This window comes from Haemaphysalis longicornis, unplaced genomic scaffold (genome assembly GCF_048455015.1).
Source record: "Haemaphysalis longicornis isolate Haplotype H1 unplaced genomic scaffold, Haemaphysalis longicornis Haplotype H1 scaffold_10, whole genome shotgun sequence".
NCBI classification, from domain to species: domain Eukaryota; kingdom Metazoa; phylum Arthropoda; class Arachnida; order Ixodida; family Ixodidae; genus Haemaphysalis; species Haemaphysalis longicornis.
The window spans coordinates 123,272,871-123,290,454 of record NW_027526204.1 but is presented as its reverse complement, the minus strand read 5'-3'; the positions used below and the strand labels follow the sequence as shown (position 1 = coordinate 123,290,454).

The 17,584-nt window shown below is 46.1% G+C and overlaps 1 protein-coding gene across 1 annotated transcript in view; it reads left to right on the top strand.

The window, feature by feature from the left end:
• Window positions 1-15,444, top strand: part of LOC144158062 (lysosomal alpha-mannosidase-like) — a 31,055-nt gene extending 15,611 nt beyond the window's left edge. The window contains exons 8-12 of the mRNA XM_077688729.1: window positions 1,247-1,372; window positions 4,026-4,223; window positions 10,792-11,049; window positions 13,507-13,625; window positions 15,324-15,444. Of these exons, the coding sequence (XP_077544855.1) occupies window positions 1,247-1,372; window positions 4,026-4,223; window positions 10,792-11,049; window positions 13,507-13,625; window positions 15,324-15,432 (810 nt within the window). The 3' untranslated portion in view covers window positions 15,433-15,444. The remainder of the gene's footprint in view (window positions 1-1,246; window positions 1,373-4,025; window positions 4,224-10,791; window positions 11,050-13,506; window positions 13,626-15,323) is intronic.
• Window positions 15,445-17,584: the final 2,140 nt, after the last annotated feature.

Sequence of the window (17,584 nt, the reverse complement as noted above, 5' to 3'; positions counted from 1 at the left end):
GGGAGGTTAAAATGAGGTTCAAGATTAAATCGATTACGGTTCGGCAGGAGCACTTTCTCGTACAATTTATGAGTGATCCACAATGAGTTAGAATAAATAAAAACAGTGATATATAAAGCCACTGTGGAATGATACTAAGTTTGTTCTTCTGTGGGGATGCTTCCGAGTACTTCCGCTTCCTTCCGCTTCCGATGCTTCCGCTCGGTCAGTTGATGCATCGTTGCCTATCTTGCGCGCTCTTTTTTTTTTTCTCTCACTCCACAATGCCAATGCTTAAATTCATTGCGCAATAGTGTTCATACCGGAATGATTCAATAAAAAAATCTTCAGTGAGAACAGCATACTCCGTCTGAGAGCAAATTAACTATAGAGTGCACGTCTCAATGTTACTGTACGTTTTCATTGCGAACAGCCTCCAAGTGGTCACGGACATTAGGTTATTAAATACAGACTTCTCATACTCGGCTAGCACGGGGTTCATGCAAAGCGTCTAAGGCACTGATCTTCTCAGACAACGCAAGAATAGTACCGACAGCTTATAACGAAGACTCGTGACCTACAAATGGACGTTCGCAACGTGCGAAAAACCTAGCTTGGCCGTTATTGCAATCAAAGCTCGATCTAACGAAGCCCGGTTTCACGACGTTCTCGATATAATGAACAAATTGGGATTTCCCCGCCGGTGCCTATACTGCTCATCGCTTTTATAAACTCGAACTAACGCAGAGATTCAGCGCCATTCCCGATATAACGAAGTACTTCCAGAAACAGAAAGAAACGATTTCGAACGTGTTTCGTCAGAACGCCCAGTCAGAAAAAAAGAGGCACCTAGTTTCGTTTTTACGGACCTCTGCGAGATAGACTCAGCAGTCCCAGTTTTCACTCGGAACCTCTATCGTTTTATTGTTATTATTTTCATCGCGGACTTTTAGCGTGTTACTAAATTTTGTGCAGGTGAGAACCGTGGCCGCCGCAATTACTATGTAATGGTAGCTGCTTGGATGCGCCTTCCTTTAAACATCGAATTTTATGGAATGAACTGCTTGTGAAACGACAGCCCCATTCTACGAAGTTCTCGATTTAACGAAATAACTCGCGGTTCCCAGTGACTTCGCTAAATCGAGTTTTAACTGTACTCGCAGCGATGAAGTAAGTTTGAGTAACTCTCGCACCACCATTGCACGAATTATAATTTGCGTTCGACCGCTGCAGAGGATGCGCGAATCCTGTCCTTTGCGACCCGCAGTTCACAGTGATCGTGTACAACCCGTCGAGCGTCGACGTGACCCCGTACCTCCGGCTGCCCGTGAACCCGCTCAGAAGCTCTGAATTCTTCATAGGCGGACCAGGAGCAAAGGTTGTGGAATACCAAGTGAGTTTTCACTCGTCCTTATTAAAACGAAGCTTCATCGTCCTCACTGATGCCGCTGTAGGCCAGTACGCCCTGCAGGAAAGCCAACTTTCTCTGACGATGATGATGAATGATCGTGGTCAGTTCAGTTCAGTTCAGTTTATTGTAACCGATAACAAGGGTGGAAATTTATATTATAGAAAGAAACCCCGAAGTGTGGCACTGCGGTGGGAACTCGTGTAAATGAACAGTGTTATAATATAAAGTTCTAGAAATCACAACAGAAGGAACTTAAAAAAGAACTAACGCGAAGATCATTGGAACAGCACTCACACAGAATAAGTTTAGACAAAAGAGGCAAAAGAAAAATGGTGACAAATAGAAAAGAAAAAAGTGAGAATAAACAAAACACCAATGTAGTGCGAACTAATGAACTGAAAAGGGGGTTCTCGATGATAAATTTTAGAATTGATTGTTTGTAAGATGAGCGACTTAATTTATGAGCGACAAGTGAAAGAAGAAAGCGCTTCCCGTGGCTGGAATCGAAGCTGGGTCCCTAGCATCATGAAGCCGGCGTTTATCTGATTGATCCCTTTCAACAAGGGTCGTAGCGAACGCCAAGCAGGAGGTGCCAATTCGCGCCGTACACCCCAAACCGAAACGTTAGGCCTAAGTAGTGCACACGTGAGAGTTGCTGTGGGTATTCTGTATAGAAGAGGTGCGTACCTCCAGAGTAGCACACACTCGCAGTGTGGGGTTGGTCAACCAAGGAATCCATCCCGAAAGAGCTCTGTGTTCAATCATTGTTGTCGTTACACGGAAGAGTGCATGATTTTTCGAAAGTACACTCATCAAAAGTGTTAACAACAGAGAACGAGGTGCCAGTGTATGCCCAAGCGGCAGCTTGCTATAGCAGCGAGGTTGTTATGAGCATGCGCTGTAGCTGCAAGTGCAGAAAGTCAGCCTGGGGAGCACCGATTATCATCCGAAGAAGAGGCTATCGTAATTGGTCGCTCCGTACATAGGCTGCCGCCCGCTTCATTGTTATTGTTAACACTTTTGACGACTGTGCGGCAACTAATAAAACGGAAACACCCACCGAACAAAATAGGCATCGCGACAAGTGGCGTCGTTTGCTTCCAGTAATATTCGCTTCCTCAAATTCTCGGTTTAACATGCAGGCAAAGCTTGTCTCTGGCGAAATTCTTTAGCGTCCTTTTTGTATATCCCATTTTCATACCAAGACCTATTTGACTGTTGTCACAAATCAAATGTGTGTGCTGTTGCAAACCCTGAGTGCGTGCAGTGAGTCAAGCGTTAAGTTTTCTCGCCCCCTAAACCTGGCACCATATCTATTGCCTCCTGATTGAAGAAGGCAACGACCTATGGCCCCGAACATTGCTGCCCTACCGTCCGGTAGGCTCAATCATTTGTTCAGCTCCTAGTTTGATTACTGTAGTCTTTCCGTAATGTCCCTAATTACAGGACAGGAGTGTTTCAAAACACCTTGTTTTCAGGCTGTACTGTTGAGCGAATTGGTGGTTCATCTTAAAATAGCTAGTGTGAAAGGGAACAAAGACACGAGGACAATACGGAACGAGCGCTGCCTTTAAAGTGAATTTACAGTATACCTCGTTCACTCGAAGTAGCAAAAACCGGGAATTAATTCAAGACAAGCGGATTTTCGAGATGAGCAAAGTTGCGCGAATTGCCATGAAACATCGAGTTCTTTGCAAAAAAAGCCGCTACTACTTTCCAGCTCTTCAACAGCAGCTTCCCATCTTGCTTTTCATAAAGTTTTGAAAGAGAAAAAAGCATACAAGAGACGTTCACCGGCAGGGTTGTTTGACTAAGTTGATATGCCTCTAGTCACGTTCGGGGAAAACATCGGCTTTGTGGCAGGCGCGGCTAAACGAGAAAAATAATCGAGATACTTAGGCGCGCAAGCATCACGCAAATCCTGTAAAACGGTTCACGGCGGTGAAATTTTCGTTCCAGTCTCACTTGAGATTTCGAGATATCCGCCGTTTGGGCCAAAAATACTTCGAAATAAAGGGCAACAACTACATGGGACGTATAGGAAATGATTCGGTGCCGCGGGAAATTTACACAGCCGATTTTAACACGCCATTGTTTTATTCCCGGATACACGAAGATTTCACTGACGTCATATCCGTCACGCAAGTGACGCCAGAACACCGAAGCAAGCGGCCTGTAAAGGATGCACCTCTGCACACAGGGTCTTCTTGCGGTATAGCAACTTTTAGTACTAACGAGTACGCTATAATAAGGGTTGCTCGTTTCGGGTTTTATATTTTAACACGAAAGTGTTTTATGCCGCGATACCCCAAGAATTCACTGACGTCGTATCCATCACGGAAATGACGCCAGTACACCTTTGCCGAAGCGACCCGCCAGCCGTACGTCACTCGCCAGGCACACCCACAAGACAGCCGCTTACCCGCAAATCATGCTCAGCTGCAGATTTCACTGCACATTTCACTTTCGTGTTTTACTGATTCCTATGACAGAGGAATCAATCCCAGTTTTTTCGAGATATGCGAGTTCGAGTTAACGAGGCATTACTGTATTATCACGAAGCTTGCGCCTTGTTTTTGCTGCAACCCACTCAAAATACGCAAGAGCTTAAAAGGCCAAATTTCGTTCCACGCAGGTGACGCCAGTGCCTCCTCTTCGAAACGAGCAGTTTGGTCACGTGCTGACAAATTCCACAGCGACTCTGGTGTTCCGAGCCCAGGTCAGCGCGCTCGGATACAGCGCGTACCGGGTTGCGTACGCCCTCACGCCCACTGTACCCCCACCGGGCAGCTTCCTGGAGCTCGAGAGGCCCTCCACCTTCATCGAAAACAAGGTGCCGCACTAACGACGGTCGCGGCAGGCTTACAGTTCGTGTACAGTCAGGCTCAATTTGAATGTTATCGCGGGAGCACCGAGCAAGCAAGACCAGAGCGCTGTTCCGTGGCTTTTCGCGAACATGACATTATGCTGCCCGCCCTCACCCCTTGGCTGTTGCATAGAATTCGCTCACCCCCTTCTGCAAAGGCCGGCGCAGTTTTTTCTTCATTCCTTTTTTGGTACGTATTCGCGTTTCATTCCTCGGTAACCTGATAACACCGAAGATATCTCGGCATTGCAGCATTGCGGAAGCAAATTACATTTTTTGTTTACACAACAATGCCCCGGCATGCCGGCATAGTTACCCTGAGAAGGTTGCGTATCAGTGTGAAGTATGTCGATGAAAGGATAAAGAAAAAAAAGAAACGAACGTGGCCTTTATCGTGCTTGACGGCAATGCGCGCACTGCCTGGAACAGCCATGGGAGAAGTAAACCCAGCATAATCTCGCTGTGGGTGATGCTAAAAAGTGTCACGCTAAGGCGCTGTCGTCGCGGTCGGTCGGTGCTCTCGCGATAACCTTCAAATTGATCCCGAATGTACAATTCGCGCCAAGAGTAACACGAAATGACATGAGCAAGCGTGCCGAAGTGCGTTGTATCGTGTTTGTCGCACTGATTTTGCGGAGTGACCGCACGTAACGCGCTTACGGAAAATTCTCGTGAATTTGCCTGCTTTTAAAGGGACCCTGCAAAACTTCCTATAAGCGCTTTCGCTCTTTCCTTCGCGTTTCGAACCACTGCTAAAGCTACAGTTATCGTCAACACGGGGCGGCACTGCGTGATTAGCTCGTCGCACAAGATGCGCCTTCGATTTCTGCTTTATTTTTGTGGCTTTTTTTTAACGCTGCTATCGAAAAGCCTTCATTGCTGCAACTGGACAAAAACCCGACTAACAGCAGCTACATGGCCTTAGTGACGTAATTTGAGACGTCGAAGAACGTCAAGACCAGTAACGAGAGAAAAATTTTTTGAGCGAGTTTACAAGTTATCTGATGGGCATAGAACAGTAATTTTTGGCTGAGATACTTAGCGACACCCGAATCTACAGTACTGAATGTGTTGGGTGACTGCGTTCTGCAAGCATTCAAGATTTCAAAAAAAATTTAACGAAGTGTTTCAGGGTCCCTTTAAAGCAGTTGATCGTGCTGGACTCATGCTACCTAAATTTAACTCATGTCATGGGTACCGAGCTTAAAGCATAAGTGGCGTTCCTTATACTGTGCTTGACTGTGGTAGTTTGAAAGAACTAGCTTATGTCAAAGTTACTGTATACATACCAGTTGCGAAACTCCCCATAGGCCCCATGTATCAAAAGCCGGTCTTCGGTTGCCCCCCCGCGCCGGGGCAAGCACGGGGCTAGTTGACTAGCCTGTCGTCTGCCGGCAAAAAATTGAAGTAGTACTGAAGTGCTTGTGGCTGCTGCCGTAAGTCATAAAAAAAGTTAAAAAGTACAGGTACATTTCACGTAATTAATATCTTCTAATTTAAAAAGCCAGCTGTGTTTTACAAAAAAATGTGATGAAGTAGTACTTCATCGAAGTTCAGTTTTTGTCCCCTACGGGCGCTCCAGTAGACTTACCCGTCTGCTTCAACGCAGCATGGGGGCAAGTGCAGTCCGGATTCTGGAGCGGACTGTCGCTACTTATATATATTGAAGAACTCTGAGCTAAGTTAGCTCACTCAGCTGTATCCCAGCTACGAAAGACGTCTTTTTAACCAAAAACGCAAGAAATACTGAAAATACAGTAACGCACTATGGTCGGGTGTAGTGTAAAATGGACCAGCACTAAGACATAGCCGTCAGGGTGTCAACTGCACGTTAAACCCTCAAGTGATACGGCCAAATGGAAGTAGACGCCCCACCACAGTCACACAGTCATGTTCCTTTTCGGTGGCTTCGGTGGGTGGTCCAAAAGCGCCCGAACCATATTCTGTGATGTCATGTACTGCTCACCCCCAAAGTCAGTGGGGTTGTAAAGAAAGGGCGGACAAAGAGAAGAGAAGGAGGAGTCATTGAAAAGGAGGTTGTGGGAATCGGGCCTGCACTTTTCTGGGGGGAGGGGGGAGGGGGGAGGAGAAGAGGGGGGGTACGTAAAAGGAGAACATGAAGTAGTAAAGAAGTACCAGAGGCTCAGAACTGCTGCTCGATATCGCAGGATGGTGAAGCCACAAGGAGAGCAGTACTCAGATTTAGGGGTGAAACCCGTTAGAAGTTCGGGCTGTCGGCGTTTCATATCGTCGTTGTCTCATATCGTCGTAGTATCATGTAGTCTCAGTACTAAAACCCCGGGACAATCGTTTTCCAACGCCTCGCGCTAGAAAATTTCAGCTCCGTGGGCAAAAACGCGTATTAAAAAACACTGCCGGGATACTCGTTTTCCAACGCCTCGCGTGAGAACGCTTCGTGCTTCAAGAGACTTACAGCAAAGCTGTATACCTCTACTCCCCAGAGGTTTTAATTCCGTGGGCAAAAACGACAAGGCGCCAAGGATACACTTATACACTGCATTCTTCGCCCCTCGCTAGGGTTCACGTAGGTAAAGATGGCCGGGGATTTTTATTGTCCCTGAGAGATTTCTGCTCCTTTAAGTTTTCCCGGAAGTCCGACTGGTGCCCTTCGCGCAAGATCGAGGTCATACTAGCGGCTTTTCCCAGTCAACTTCCCCAGCTAAACCGGCAAACAGGTCCTTCATAGATCTCCTCCGGCCCTAACACCTCAGTGGAGTTGCTGCGACGAAGAGGAGCCTGTCAACCATTTTCTACTATCCTGTCGACGTTTTACCAAACTCAGGTACCATCTCCTTGAAGTGCAGCTCAGCAGCCTCGGGTTTGTCGTGTCAGTACCGGCATTACTTTCATCCAGGGCCTCTGAGACAGGGTTCAGCGGCCGGGACCTTTGCTCTGTCCTCCTGGGCTTTATTGAAAATACTAATCGATTTTTATATAAGTTGCAATTTTTGATTGATTGGTTAATTGATTAATTAATTAAGTGATTATTTGATTGAATACTTAATTAATCAATTGATTGATTAATTGATTGATTTATTGATTTATTGATTGATTCATTGATCGATTTATTGATTAATTGATCGATTAAACAATTATTATTTATTAATTATTAATTAATAATTGATTAATTATTAATTAATTATTACTAATTAATGAATTATTTGGTTATTTAATTCATCGTTTTTTAATCAAACAATTAACTAACTAACTAATTAATTGGTTAATTAATGTTTGGTTAATCAATTAATTAGTTAATCAATTAATTGGCTAATCAATTAATTGGCTAATCAATTAATTGGTTAATCAATTAATTGGTTAATCGTTTAATCGCTTAATCGCTTAATCGATCGATCGATTGATCGATCGATCGATCGATCGATCGATCGATCGATTGATTGATTGATTGATTGATTGATTGATTGATTGATTGATTGATTGATTGATTGATTGATTGATTGATTGATTGATTGATTGATTGATTGATTGATTGATTGTAGGGTTTGGCGCGCCGACGCAACGCATATGATGACGCGCGCCGTAGTGGAGGGCTACGGATTAATTTTGACCACCTGGGGATCTTTAACGTGCGCCGAAATCTCGTACACACGGGCGTTTTTGCTTTTCGCCTCCATCAGAAAAGCGGTCGCCGCGGCCGGGAATCGAACCCGCGTCCTTGTGCTCAGCAGCGCAACTCCTTAGCCACTGAGCCACCATGGAGGGTAATTTTAATTGGCAACTTTTCACTGTCAGTTTGAACTTTTCGGTATTTTTTCATAATTTATCAATCCAAAATGCTTTCCAACCTTGTAAAATTAATTTATGCAGTTGCCCGTAATTAGATAACAGATTTTTTCTCCTCCAATTTCCCTTGCTTGGCCGATTCACTGATTGGGAATGTTTCATGACCTAAGGAACAACAACAACAACAACCACAATAACAAGAACGGTGGCCTCCCGCCGCTCTTGTTTTCGCCTGTCCCTTTCTTTATATTTGGTTCCGAAATCCCTCTACGCGCGAATGGCGGGGCCTTATCTTTTGTCTACACCGCGACTTCGCGCCACGAGGGGGGAGGAATCGTCTGGAATGTGCGGCCTTGAACATCACTGGCGCAGATGAAGAACGAACGGCACGGCGACGCCACGCTTCAAGATGAGCTTTCTACTCGAATACCCCGACCGCTGAATGAAGCTCGTATGCTCGATGATGAAAACGACACCGTGAAACTGCTCGGGTTGCACAATCGGCTTTTAGCGACCAACGCCGAGATCGTCAAGAACTACGGTGAGTTTGCACCACGCATTACGGCGGATAGTACAGGGCTCGGCGCTCTAGCTCGGCACAATGGCCTGGCCATCGACATGCTGGCTGATTCTGAGATGGTCTTGCTGGAAACACCTTTAGAACGCATCCTGCAAGCGCCAGTTGCCGAAATCGTCTTACTTAATCAAGATAGAATGCTAACTACCGGTGATACGCGGCTGCTCCCCTTCCAGTCCATGCCAACAACGCTGACCATTGGTGCAGGACTGCGGTGGGAATTAAAAGCAGCCGAGTCGCCAGCCCGCACCCCCGGGTTTGTGACTTCCTCTACGGGGAGCGTTGCACTCGGATTGCGGGAGGAAACGGGAGCCAAGAATCCACCTTCCTACGCCTCTGCAATCCGTACTCCTTGGGGAAGGGTTAGAAAGTTCAGGGAACCCTTTTCCCTGCAGGAAGGAAGTACTCTGGCGTGCATTAAACCGTCGACCCTGACTGGACGCCGCAGGCTTTCGCAGCTCAAAGTTGCCACTCAACAAATCGTCCAACAAATCGTCAACAGACAAGATGCCCGCGGTGCCATCTCGTAAGGCTGTTGCCCAAGCGCAGCCCGTCACGGAGGAAAGCGGTGTTACGGCTGAGCCAGAGGCATGCATGGGGAAGCAGTGTGCGAGCGTTCAGCTCACTGCGACACAGCAGAGATCGCACCGGGAATGCTCTGTCGAGTCCGAAACCTCGGTAAACACCCAGTACGGGATGGTGGAAACATCTACTGCTCCTAAGGATGATACAATAATCGAAACGACCACCAGGAAATTAGCTTAGCCAAGCTGAAGGGGACTCACATCAAAAGACAGCGAGAGTGTGCCCTTCAGAAGTACACCCGTCGCCCGTGGGGAGGGTTACAGCATGGTTTAGGAAAAGGCACAATCATTCGGCGCCAAAGTCGTTCTAGGTAAGTCCATAGACAGTTCCTTCAAGTCCCCAGACAGCATTAAAAGGCTCGCTTTGACACCTGCAGAGTCTGGAGGAATGGGCTGTACAGACACTTCCAAGGCCTCGACACAGTGTCCCAATAAGCGCCATTGTGAGAAAGCACTCTTCTTTAATAACGCTCTTGCCTTCATGGAAGCACGCCAGAAAGGAAAGGCTGTACCGAGTGGCAGGAAAAATCAACCGGTGCCTCTACCCCAAGTACACGACCGGCTGTAGGAGGAGCTGTACAATAATTGATTGATTGATTGATTGATTGATTGATTGATTGATTGATTGATTGATTGATTGATTGATTGATTGATTGATTGATTGATTGATTGATTCATTGATTGATTGATTGATTCATGGATTCATTGATTGATTGATTGATTGATTGATTGATTGATTGATTGATTGATTGATTGATTGATTGATTGATTGATTGATTGATTGATTGATTGATTGTAGTTAATTGTAAGTTGATTGCGGGTACATCGCCTGTAAACGCGCGCCGTATTGGAGGGATCCGGATTAATTTTGACCACCCTGTGATTTTTAACGTGCACCGAAATCTCGAACACACTGGCGTTTCACTTTTGGCCTCCATCAGAAAAGGGAGCGGTACAAGAGGGTCTACCACCTCCATTCGCACAAGTTAGTCCCAAAGGTAAAGTCGGCCGAGGAAGCAGCTGTGAATCTGGTGAACTTTATCGATGGCACGGACTTTGTGACGGAAACCGGCGTGGATTATCAGTACGCCTAGGCGCAGAAAGAGGTCTGGACACTACGTTCCGTGCAGTCGAGTCCTGCGTCTCCCCGAGAGAGAATGTAGAAAAGCATGAATGTTGTGGAGATTGCCTCTGCATCTTCCCTGGGGGGAGGACGCTGAAAAGGAGGCTGCGGGAGTCGAGCCTGCACCTTCCGGAGGAGAGGGAGAATGTAGAAAAAAAGGATGAAGAAGTAAAAGAAGAAGAAGTAGCAGCTTATAAAGGTGGCCTCCTCCCTCTCTTCTCTTCTCCCGCCCCTTTCTTTACAGGAGTGTCGCGACCGCTTCATATGTGTTTCTTAACATCTCCATCGTTTGTTTGAAGTTTGCGATAAAATTGGTGTCACTATTATCGCGACAACACGCTCTTTATAATGACCCAAACTTGTCTTTTGTCTTCATTGCCTTTTTACATTGTTTGCGGAGCTCAAGTTCGCTCCAATAAACTTCCTTCCTGAAATAATCCTGCGTTGCCCTTGGCTGTGTGATCACATGAAGGCCGTCTCGTTCGACAGCGCTATCGTGTCGAGATTGACCCCAACTCGGGTCTCGTGGCCCGCGTAGTGCTGTTGGGTGCCCGGCCGGACAGCGTCACCACTGGAAAGCACGCCCGTGGCCGATCCGGGTCCGCCCCCACTGTGCACCTCAGGCAGACGTTCGTCGCGTACAAGAACAACGAAGAGACCCCGTACCCTCCGCCGGGCCACTACGTGTTCGGAGCGTACCGCGAAGCAGAAAACTTGGGTGAGAAGGTCGTCCACCGTGTTGTCAAGGTAAGCACGCACTTTTGAACATCTCTAAGCAACGAATACGGTATAGTGATGAAACATTTTTCGCGGCTCGTAACGAACCCAGAAGCGCCAAAAACGATTTTTGCAGATATGACTCGAAAATGTCGTGCAGTTCGTGGCGCTATTCATCTATCGCAGCGTCAACATTGAGGTTGCTTGTGGTGTCTGGTTTGCGTCGACGCTCTGGAACTCAATTTAGTGTCCATGTATTGCATAGCATTATTTACCGGGCACCCCTATCACCCCAATAATATAACGCCCTAGATTGGCTCAAAATGCATAATTGGCAGAGTTGACACAATGAGTCGCTGTAATAGCGTAAAATAAAAAATAGAAAGAGAAATTAAGGGAACTGACGAAATCGAAAATACGCATCTTACGCACCTCCTCCACAATATAAGTACGAAAATAAAACGGCAGAAAAGAACGACGCAGACACTAGTCAAAAGAACCGTGAAAATGAGCCAATTGTGTAACGCGCTGCATTTGTACACGAATATGCATATTTGGCGGAGTTAACGGGGACTCACGCGTTAACATTCCTAAGGAACTTACTTTATGACCCTCGGGCTTAAAAACCATCGGGGAACCAATGCGAATAGTTTTGCAGATCCGTGAAAACGCTCCAAACGGACTAGTTTACATATGTTGGAAATACGTCCCTTCTGCACTGAAATAAAAAAATAAAACTGTCGCTTTCTTGACAGCTAGCGCCATCTAGTGAAAACTAGAGAAACCAAAGGGTGTTTTTTGTTTACTTTTAATTAGTAAAGAATGGATATATTTCTGAAAGAAACAAAATAGGCCGTTCGGGACATTTTCGTATGGCTGTAAAAAAATTTGGATTGTTACACGACGGCTTTCAAGCCCCGATAGTTTAAATGCACGTCATTGATGAAAAGAAATAGATAAAACTATAAAACAGTAGAGTAAACCCGGGAATTTGGCTATTCACCGCCTAATGTGGCTAAAAATTTCCAATGAAGACAAGCAGCACAGAATGCTGGCTGCTTTTATTCAGGAAATTTTCTGATTATCAACCGATTTTTTTTTATTTCCATTATTCTTCCTCCATTATTCTTGTCAGGAAATTTTTATTTTTGTCAGCCATAAATGAACACAAAAATAAAACTTCCCTGAAATGAACGATGGAAACTTTAAATAAGAAATTGGCAGAAATTCAGGAAATTTTCTACAAGTGCACAGTATTCTCACGCCGCTTGTCTTCATTTGGATTTTTTAACCCTATTTAAGTGTGAGTAGCCAAATACGCAGGGTTATTTGGCCGTTTTATAGTTTTTCTTTGCTTCTTTTCGCCAATGGAATGAGAATACGCCACCCACGTTTTCTTTTTCATTTGTTGATTATCGACTCGAACGTTTTTAACACGAAAGTGTTTTATTTCGGGTACACGAAGATTTCACATGCGTCAGATCCGTCACGGAAGTGACGCCAGTACAGCGAAGCAAGCGGCCTGTGAATGGTGCACCCCTACACACACGATCTCCTTGCGCGGAAGCAACCTTTAGTACTAAAGAGTACGTTATACGTAGGGTTGTTCATTTTCTGGTTTTATATTTTAACGCGAAAGTGTTTTATGCCGGGACGCACCACGATTTCACTGATGTCATATCCACCACGGAAATGACGCCAGTGCACCACTGCCGAAGCGACCCGCCAGCAGAACATCGCTCGCCAAGCTCACGCACAAGGCAGCCGCCGTCCCGCAAATCATGCTCAGCTGCAGTTTTCGCTGCACATTTCACTTCCGTGTTTTACCGAATCCTATGACAGAGGAATCAGACACAGTTTTTGCCTCCTACTCCTCATCCTCATCCTCCTCTCTCTTATCCCCCTCTTCAATTATGGGGAAGCGGTGTATAAGATGTAATGTTTTAGATGCGGCTAGTTGCCTCTTGCCACTCATTTTTATTCATGAAGCAGTGACGTCCAGTCATATGGCACGCGTTGCGGTGAGGTAGTGGATGGGTTTTTGCTTTAACGTGAACATCCCTTAAAGCGCCAGCGAAGCAGACATTAAACCCTGGCCTTGTCGCTTAGCAATGCAGCAGCGAGGCTCCGAGCTACAACAGCTGCGACGTCTCTCCGCAGATAACCACGTGACGTGGCGTCACACCTGCCACACTTGCGCTGCGGCGGCTCGAGGTCACTGCGACGCGATGACTAGCTCTGCAAGACAAGACGCAGTACAGCGATAGCTCTAAAACCAAACCATTCGTGTGTTTTTCCTGTTGCAACACGATCGATGTAGCACATACCGTAGTACGAAGAACACATGTGAGTGTGCATAAAAAAAGAGCCTGCGCGGTGTATTCAGCAGTAAACGCGTGCCTAATTTTATCAATATTACACAAGAAAAGCAACGTGCGAGTTTAAGCTTCCGTAAAAAAGGGGCTTTGTCCAACTGTCCACCCATAGGGCCAATTGGTCCAGGAGCTTCATCAAGTCTTCAACGACTACGTTTCTCAAGTTGTGACACTGCACCAGAACTCTGACGTCATCGAGTTTACTTGGACCGTCGGACCCACACCGTTTTTGTGAGCGCGCTGCTTGCGTCTTTTTCCTTTGCATGCACTCCCCAAAACAAAACAACCACTGGTTTTCACTCATTTCGCAAAGTTGTACTGTCAGCGACAATAAACTTGTGTGAAATAAAGCTGTTGACACTGTCGAACCAGCTACTGTAAAGCAAAGGAGACACTACTGTGGGTTAATCATACCAATGTTAGTTTAGCTGAATACTAGACAATATAAGTTGGGACAAGACGAGATGAGGCATGAGCGGAAAAAGAGACCGAATCGGTCTCACGACTCATGAATCACATTCTCATGTATGCCGGTGCAACGCTGATAGGACACTTTCTTCAACCGTATAACGTTCGTGTTTCTAGAACTGCAGGAGCAATAATTGGTTGCGTAAATTACAGCCAATTTTTAAAATGATAACCACGCCGACTCTGTCGCCTTAAAATTTGTCCAGTTGGCTTCGCAGTATTTTAAAACCGTCTTCGCGCTGCTTTTGCAGTCGCCTCGAGTTATCTCATTTGCAAGCCGTCACAAGTAGAATTGTTCTGATCATGCTCTTACGGGATTGAAGAGTCAGTCTATAAATGATTAAAATGCTTGCGCCTGCACACAAGTTTATTCTAGACTCCACGTCTATGTCGCTGTGCTTGGTTAAAGGGACCCTGCAGCACTTACCACCGACTGCTCGGAATGTATTATGCGGTTAAAGTCTTTTGCACCAGCAATCTCCTCCCGCAAGAATTATGAAAGTCCGTTCACTATCGATGAAACTAGTGGCGATGAGAAATCGCGCATAATCGTTCCCTCTCAGCTCGACCGCTGACAACGCAACGAAAGCTGCGCGCTCTCTCCCGCAGAGGGGGCGGCTCGAGCAACGCCACCTTCTCTAGGTGGCGTTGGCCCGAGGCCTTCTCTTCGGTGGCCTTCGATATATCACAGGCCGGCGAGTTTTATCCTCTTCCCCGCAACGTTGAGGGATCTATTTCCGGTCTGGTGCAACAAAAAGCAGGCACGGCTGCCTGCCCGCAAGCGTGCGCTCAGTCGGGTAGGGCGTTTTTGAAGCAATAAATGCTCGTTTTCATGTGGTCCGGTTGAAAGGGAATTATTGAGTTCACTCGAACACCGCGCGCACTCAAAACACAAAAGAAACGCCAAAACCATGCGTACAGGTTGAGGCACACAAAAAGTTGTTACACAGCGCCGACGACGGCGGATCGTCACAGGAAATGCGGGAAATAAGCCGTGAAGTTGACCAGCAACAGCCAACAGGATAGCCATGGCTTAACTGACGTAGTTTAGGCCGTGCCAGTGGTCCATAATGAGAAGAATTGAAGAGAGCGCGATTGGTTTTTCCTCGTCTTTCACGGCGATTTTTGAGCTCACCGCTTCACGTGCACGTCTAATATTTGGCTCAGGTATTCCTGGCCGTGTAATCTGTACGTCTCGCAGGTTTATTTGCACTGTTCGGGAAGTGTTGCAGGGTTATTTTTAATGATACGAACATGGCTGTGCACGTAACGTATGAGCTTCTAGGTTGCGCGCGCAGTCTGTAAGTTGCAACCAAAAGCATATATCGTCACGCTAAGAAAAGTGTTGAGAGATGATAGTACAGGCAGGACCCGCCGCCTTTGGCACGACAGCTTCCTTAGTGAATTTGCAATGATGTGTTTGACCACGCGCTCTAGGAACCCCTTTTGTCGTGTGTGCAGCCAACATCCGTTACAAGGACTGGATGTGGCTAGCCGTTACGAGACTGACCTGAACAGCCAGGGCTTCTACACGGATGGCAATGGCTGGAGGAATATGCACAGAGTGTGAGTGTTGACCGAGACATTACAAAGACGGGCCGTTTTGAGTCATGGAAAGATCGAGACAACAAAGCACTGGAAACGCAATGCAGAAAAATGAAGCCCCGAAGTTGTGAGCAGTTCCGTCTAATCTATTCACTGCACAGCTCCTAGGTAAAAATAAAATTTGAGTTGGTACGACAGGGTTGACTATGTGAGTAAAAAGAAGCATTAACGACTACGAACTCGTCATAAAAACAAGTATCTTCATGATCAAACTCCTAAATATTAATACTTTCCACATACTCCAGAATTGCGGGGGTGTACAGCAGAAATGCTTCGCTCTTAAAGACCCCGCATCCTTATCTCTCTCGTGCTCTTTCTTGTGCCGTGGCAACCAGCGGATTTGGCAGGCATGCAAACAACTGGTTTCATTTAATGATTACTAGATACACTCATCCGTGTATGACCGTCTCCCTCTGTGCTCACATCTAATACCGGTGCTACTCATTCGTATTATATTACATGCAGTACTGTGGCCATTTTTTAAAGATGCAATAAACATTTTCCCTTTTTCTCCGCAGCATTAATGTGAAGTCTCAAGACCTGCCAATCCCATCCAACTACTACCCGGTGACTTCATGGATTTATGTTGAGGCAAGTGTCGTTTATGAAGATATATACCGTTCTGTCCATTGGACTAAACGAAATAGCATGTAGCACAACCTTTATAAGCACGTTGTTCCTAGCAAAACAAAAATACTTTCGCTTCGGCTGTTGTCCTAAAAATTCTGAACTAATTTTGGCGTCATCAAAGCTTCATGAATCTTTATGCCACGTCCTTCTAATGCAGGCTTGTCGATTGATTTAAAAATTGCTTTTGTTCAGAGACGTGTTCGCAGGTTCTACAATTTCGACAGCCATGTGCACTACATCATTTAGTGAAGTTCACTCATGCTTCAATTAAATTCATATCTACAAATTTGCCAAGTACTATTGTAACATTAAGTCAGTTTTGTGTAATCCGCCAGATGACGCAAACTGCACTAATATTCGCCAGGCTCTGTGCCCAAGTGATGGGTTTCCCCGAAGTTCTCCGAGAGGGATGGTGGGCCAGTCAAACTCCTTTCTGCAGCGCTTTTCCTCAGCCCTCCACATGTACTAAATGGGCAAACAAACGTTATTTTAACTTATTTTCTGTCGTGAGGCGGGGAGAGTCGTCTCGGAACAAGTAACACGAAACTTTCATCGACGAGAATCAAGCAAACAAACTTGTTATACTCATGAATTAAACCAGAGTCCCTCAATGCTGAATAAAATAATACGACGAGAGGACTATAGAAAGTCACAAAACTTCAACCACTTTTTGTGTTGAATGGAGAGTGCACCGCTGTCGGTACAGTAAAACCTCGTTTCAAGAGACACTATTACAAGAGACACTTGGTTATAAGATACATTTGAATGAAGGCAGTTTGGTTGGTTTTCCTAAGTTCGCCATGTTAGCAACATTGCATACAAGAGACCTTGGTTACAAGAGACACGTTTTTTGGTTCCCTTGAGTGTCTCTTGTAATGAGGTTTTACCGTAGTAATAAAAGTTGCCACTTGCTGTGTTTTTTGCCCATGGTGCAAGAAAGAGCTGTACCAATGCAAGCCTTTAATTTTCTAGGCAAATGGTTAAAGGGGCACTGACACAAAATTTTGAAGGCGAGATAACTTCGGAGATAGATTGGTGGGAACACATATACATCATCTGCAAAATATCAGCGGTGAATACAGCCTAGAACATATTTAAAATCAATTTGAAGTGTGCGAAACGCAACCGAGCGGCCAGCAGAGGACCACGCGCAAGTGTAAATAAACAACATCCAAACACGTCACGAGTTTGTGTTTGCCGCTTCCGCACTGCCGGCTCGCCGCTCCAATCGGAGGGCCGGAGGGCGGAGCTTCTGCTCTCGAGAACGAACGACCCGATCGTTGGCGGCGGAGGCGCCGTGATTTCGTCAGCTCATCGGGCAGCTGGTCGCGACCAAAGTTCTACAGCGATTCCAGGCACTCTGTTTCTATTACTGTTTATTACCATTGGATGCGGAAACGCGCCGGAGGCACGAAAAGCCCACTGAGCAAGCCGCACGGTCGCTGTGCAGGCGGCGGCCACGGCCGCGAAGTGGCCCACGCCGGCGC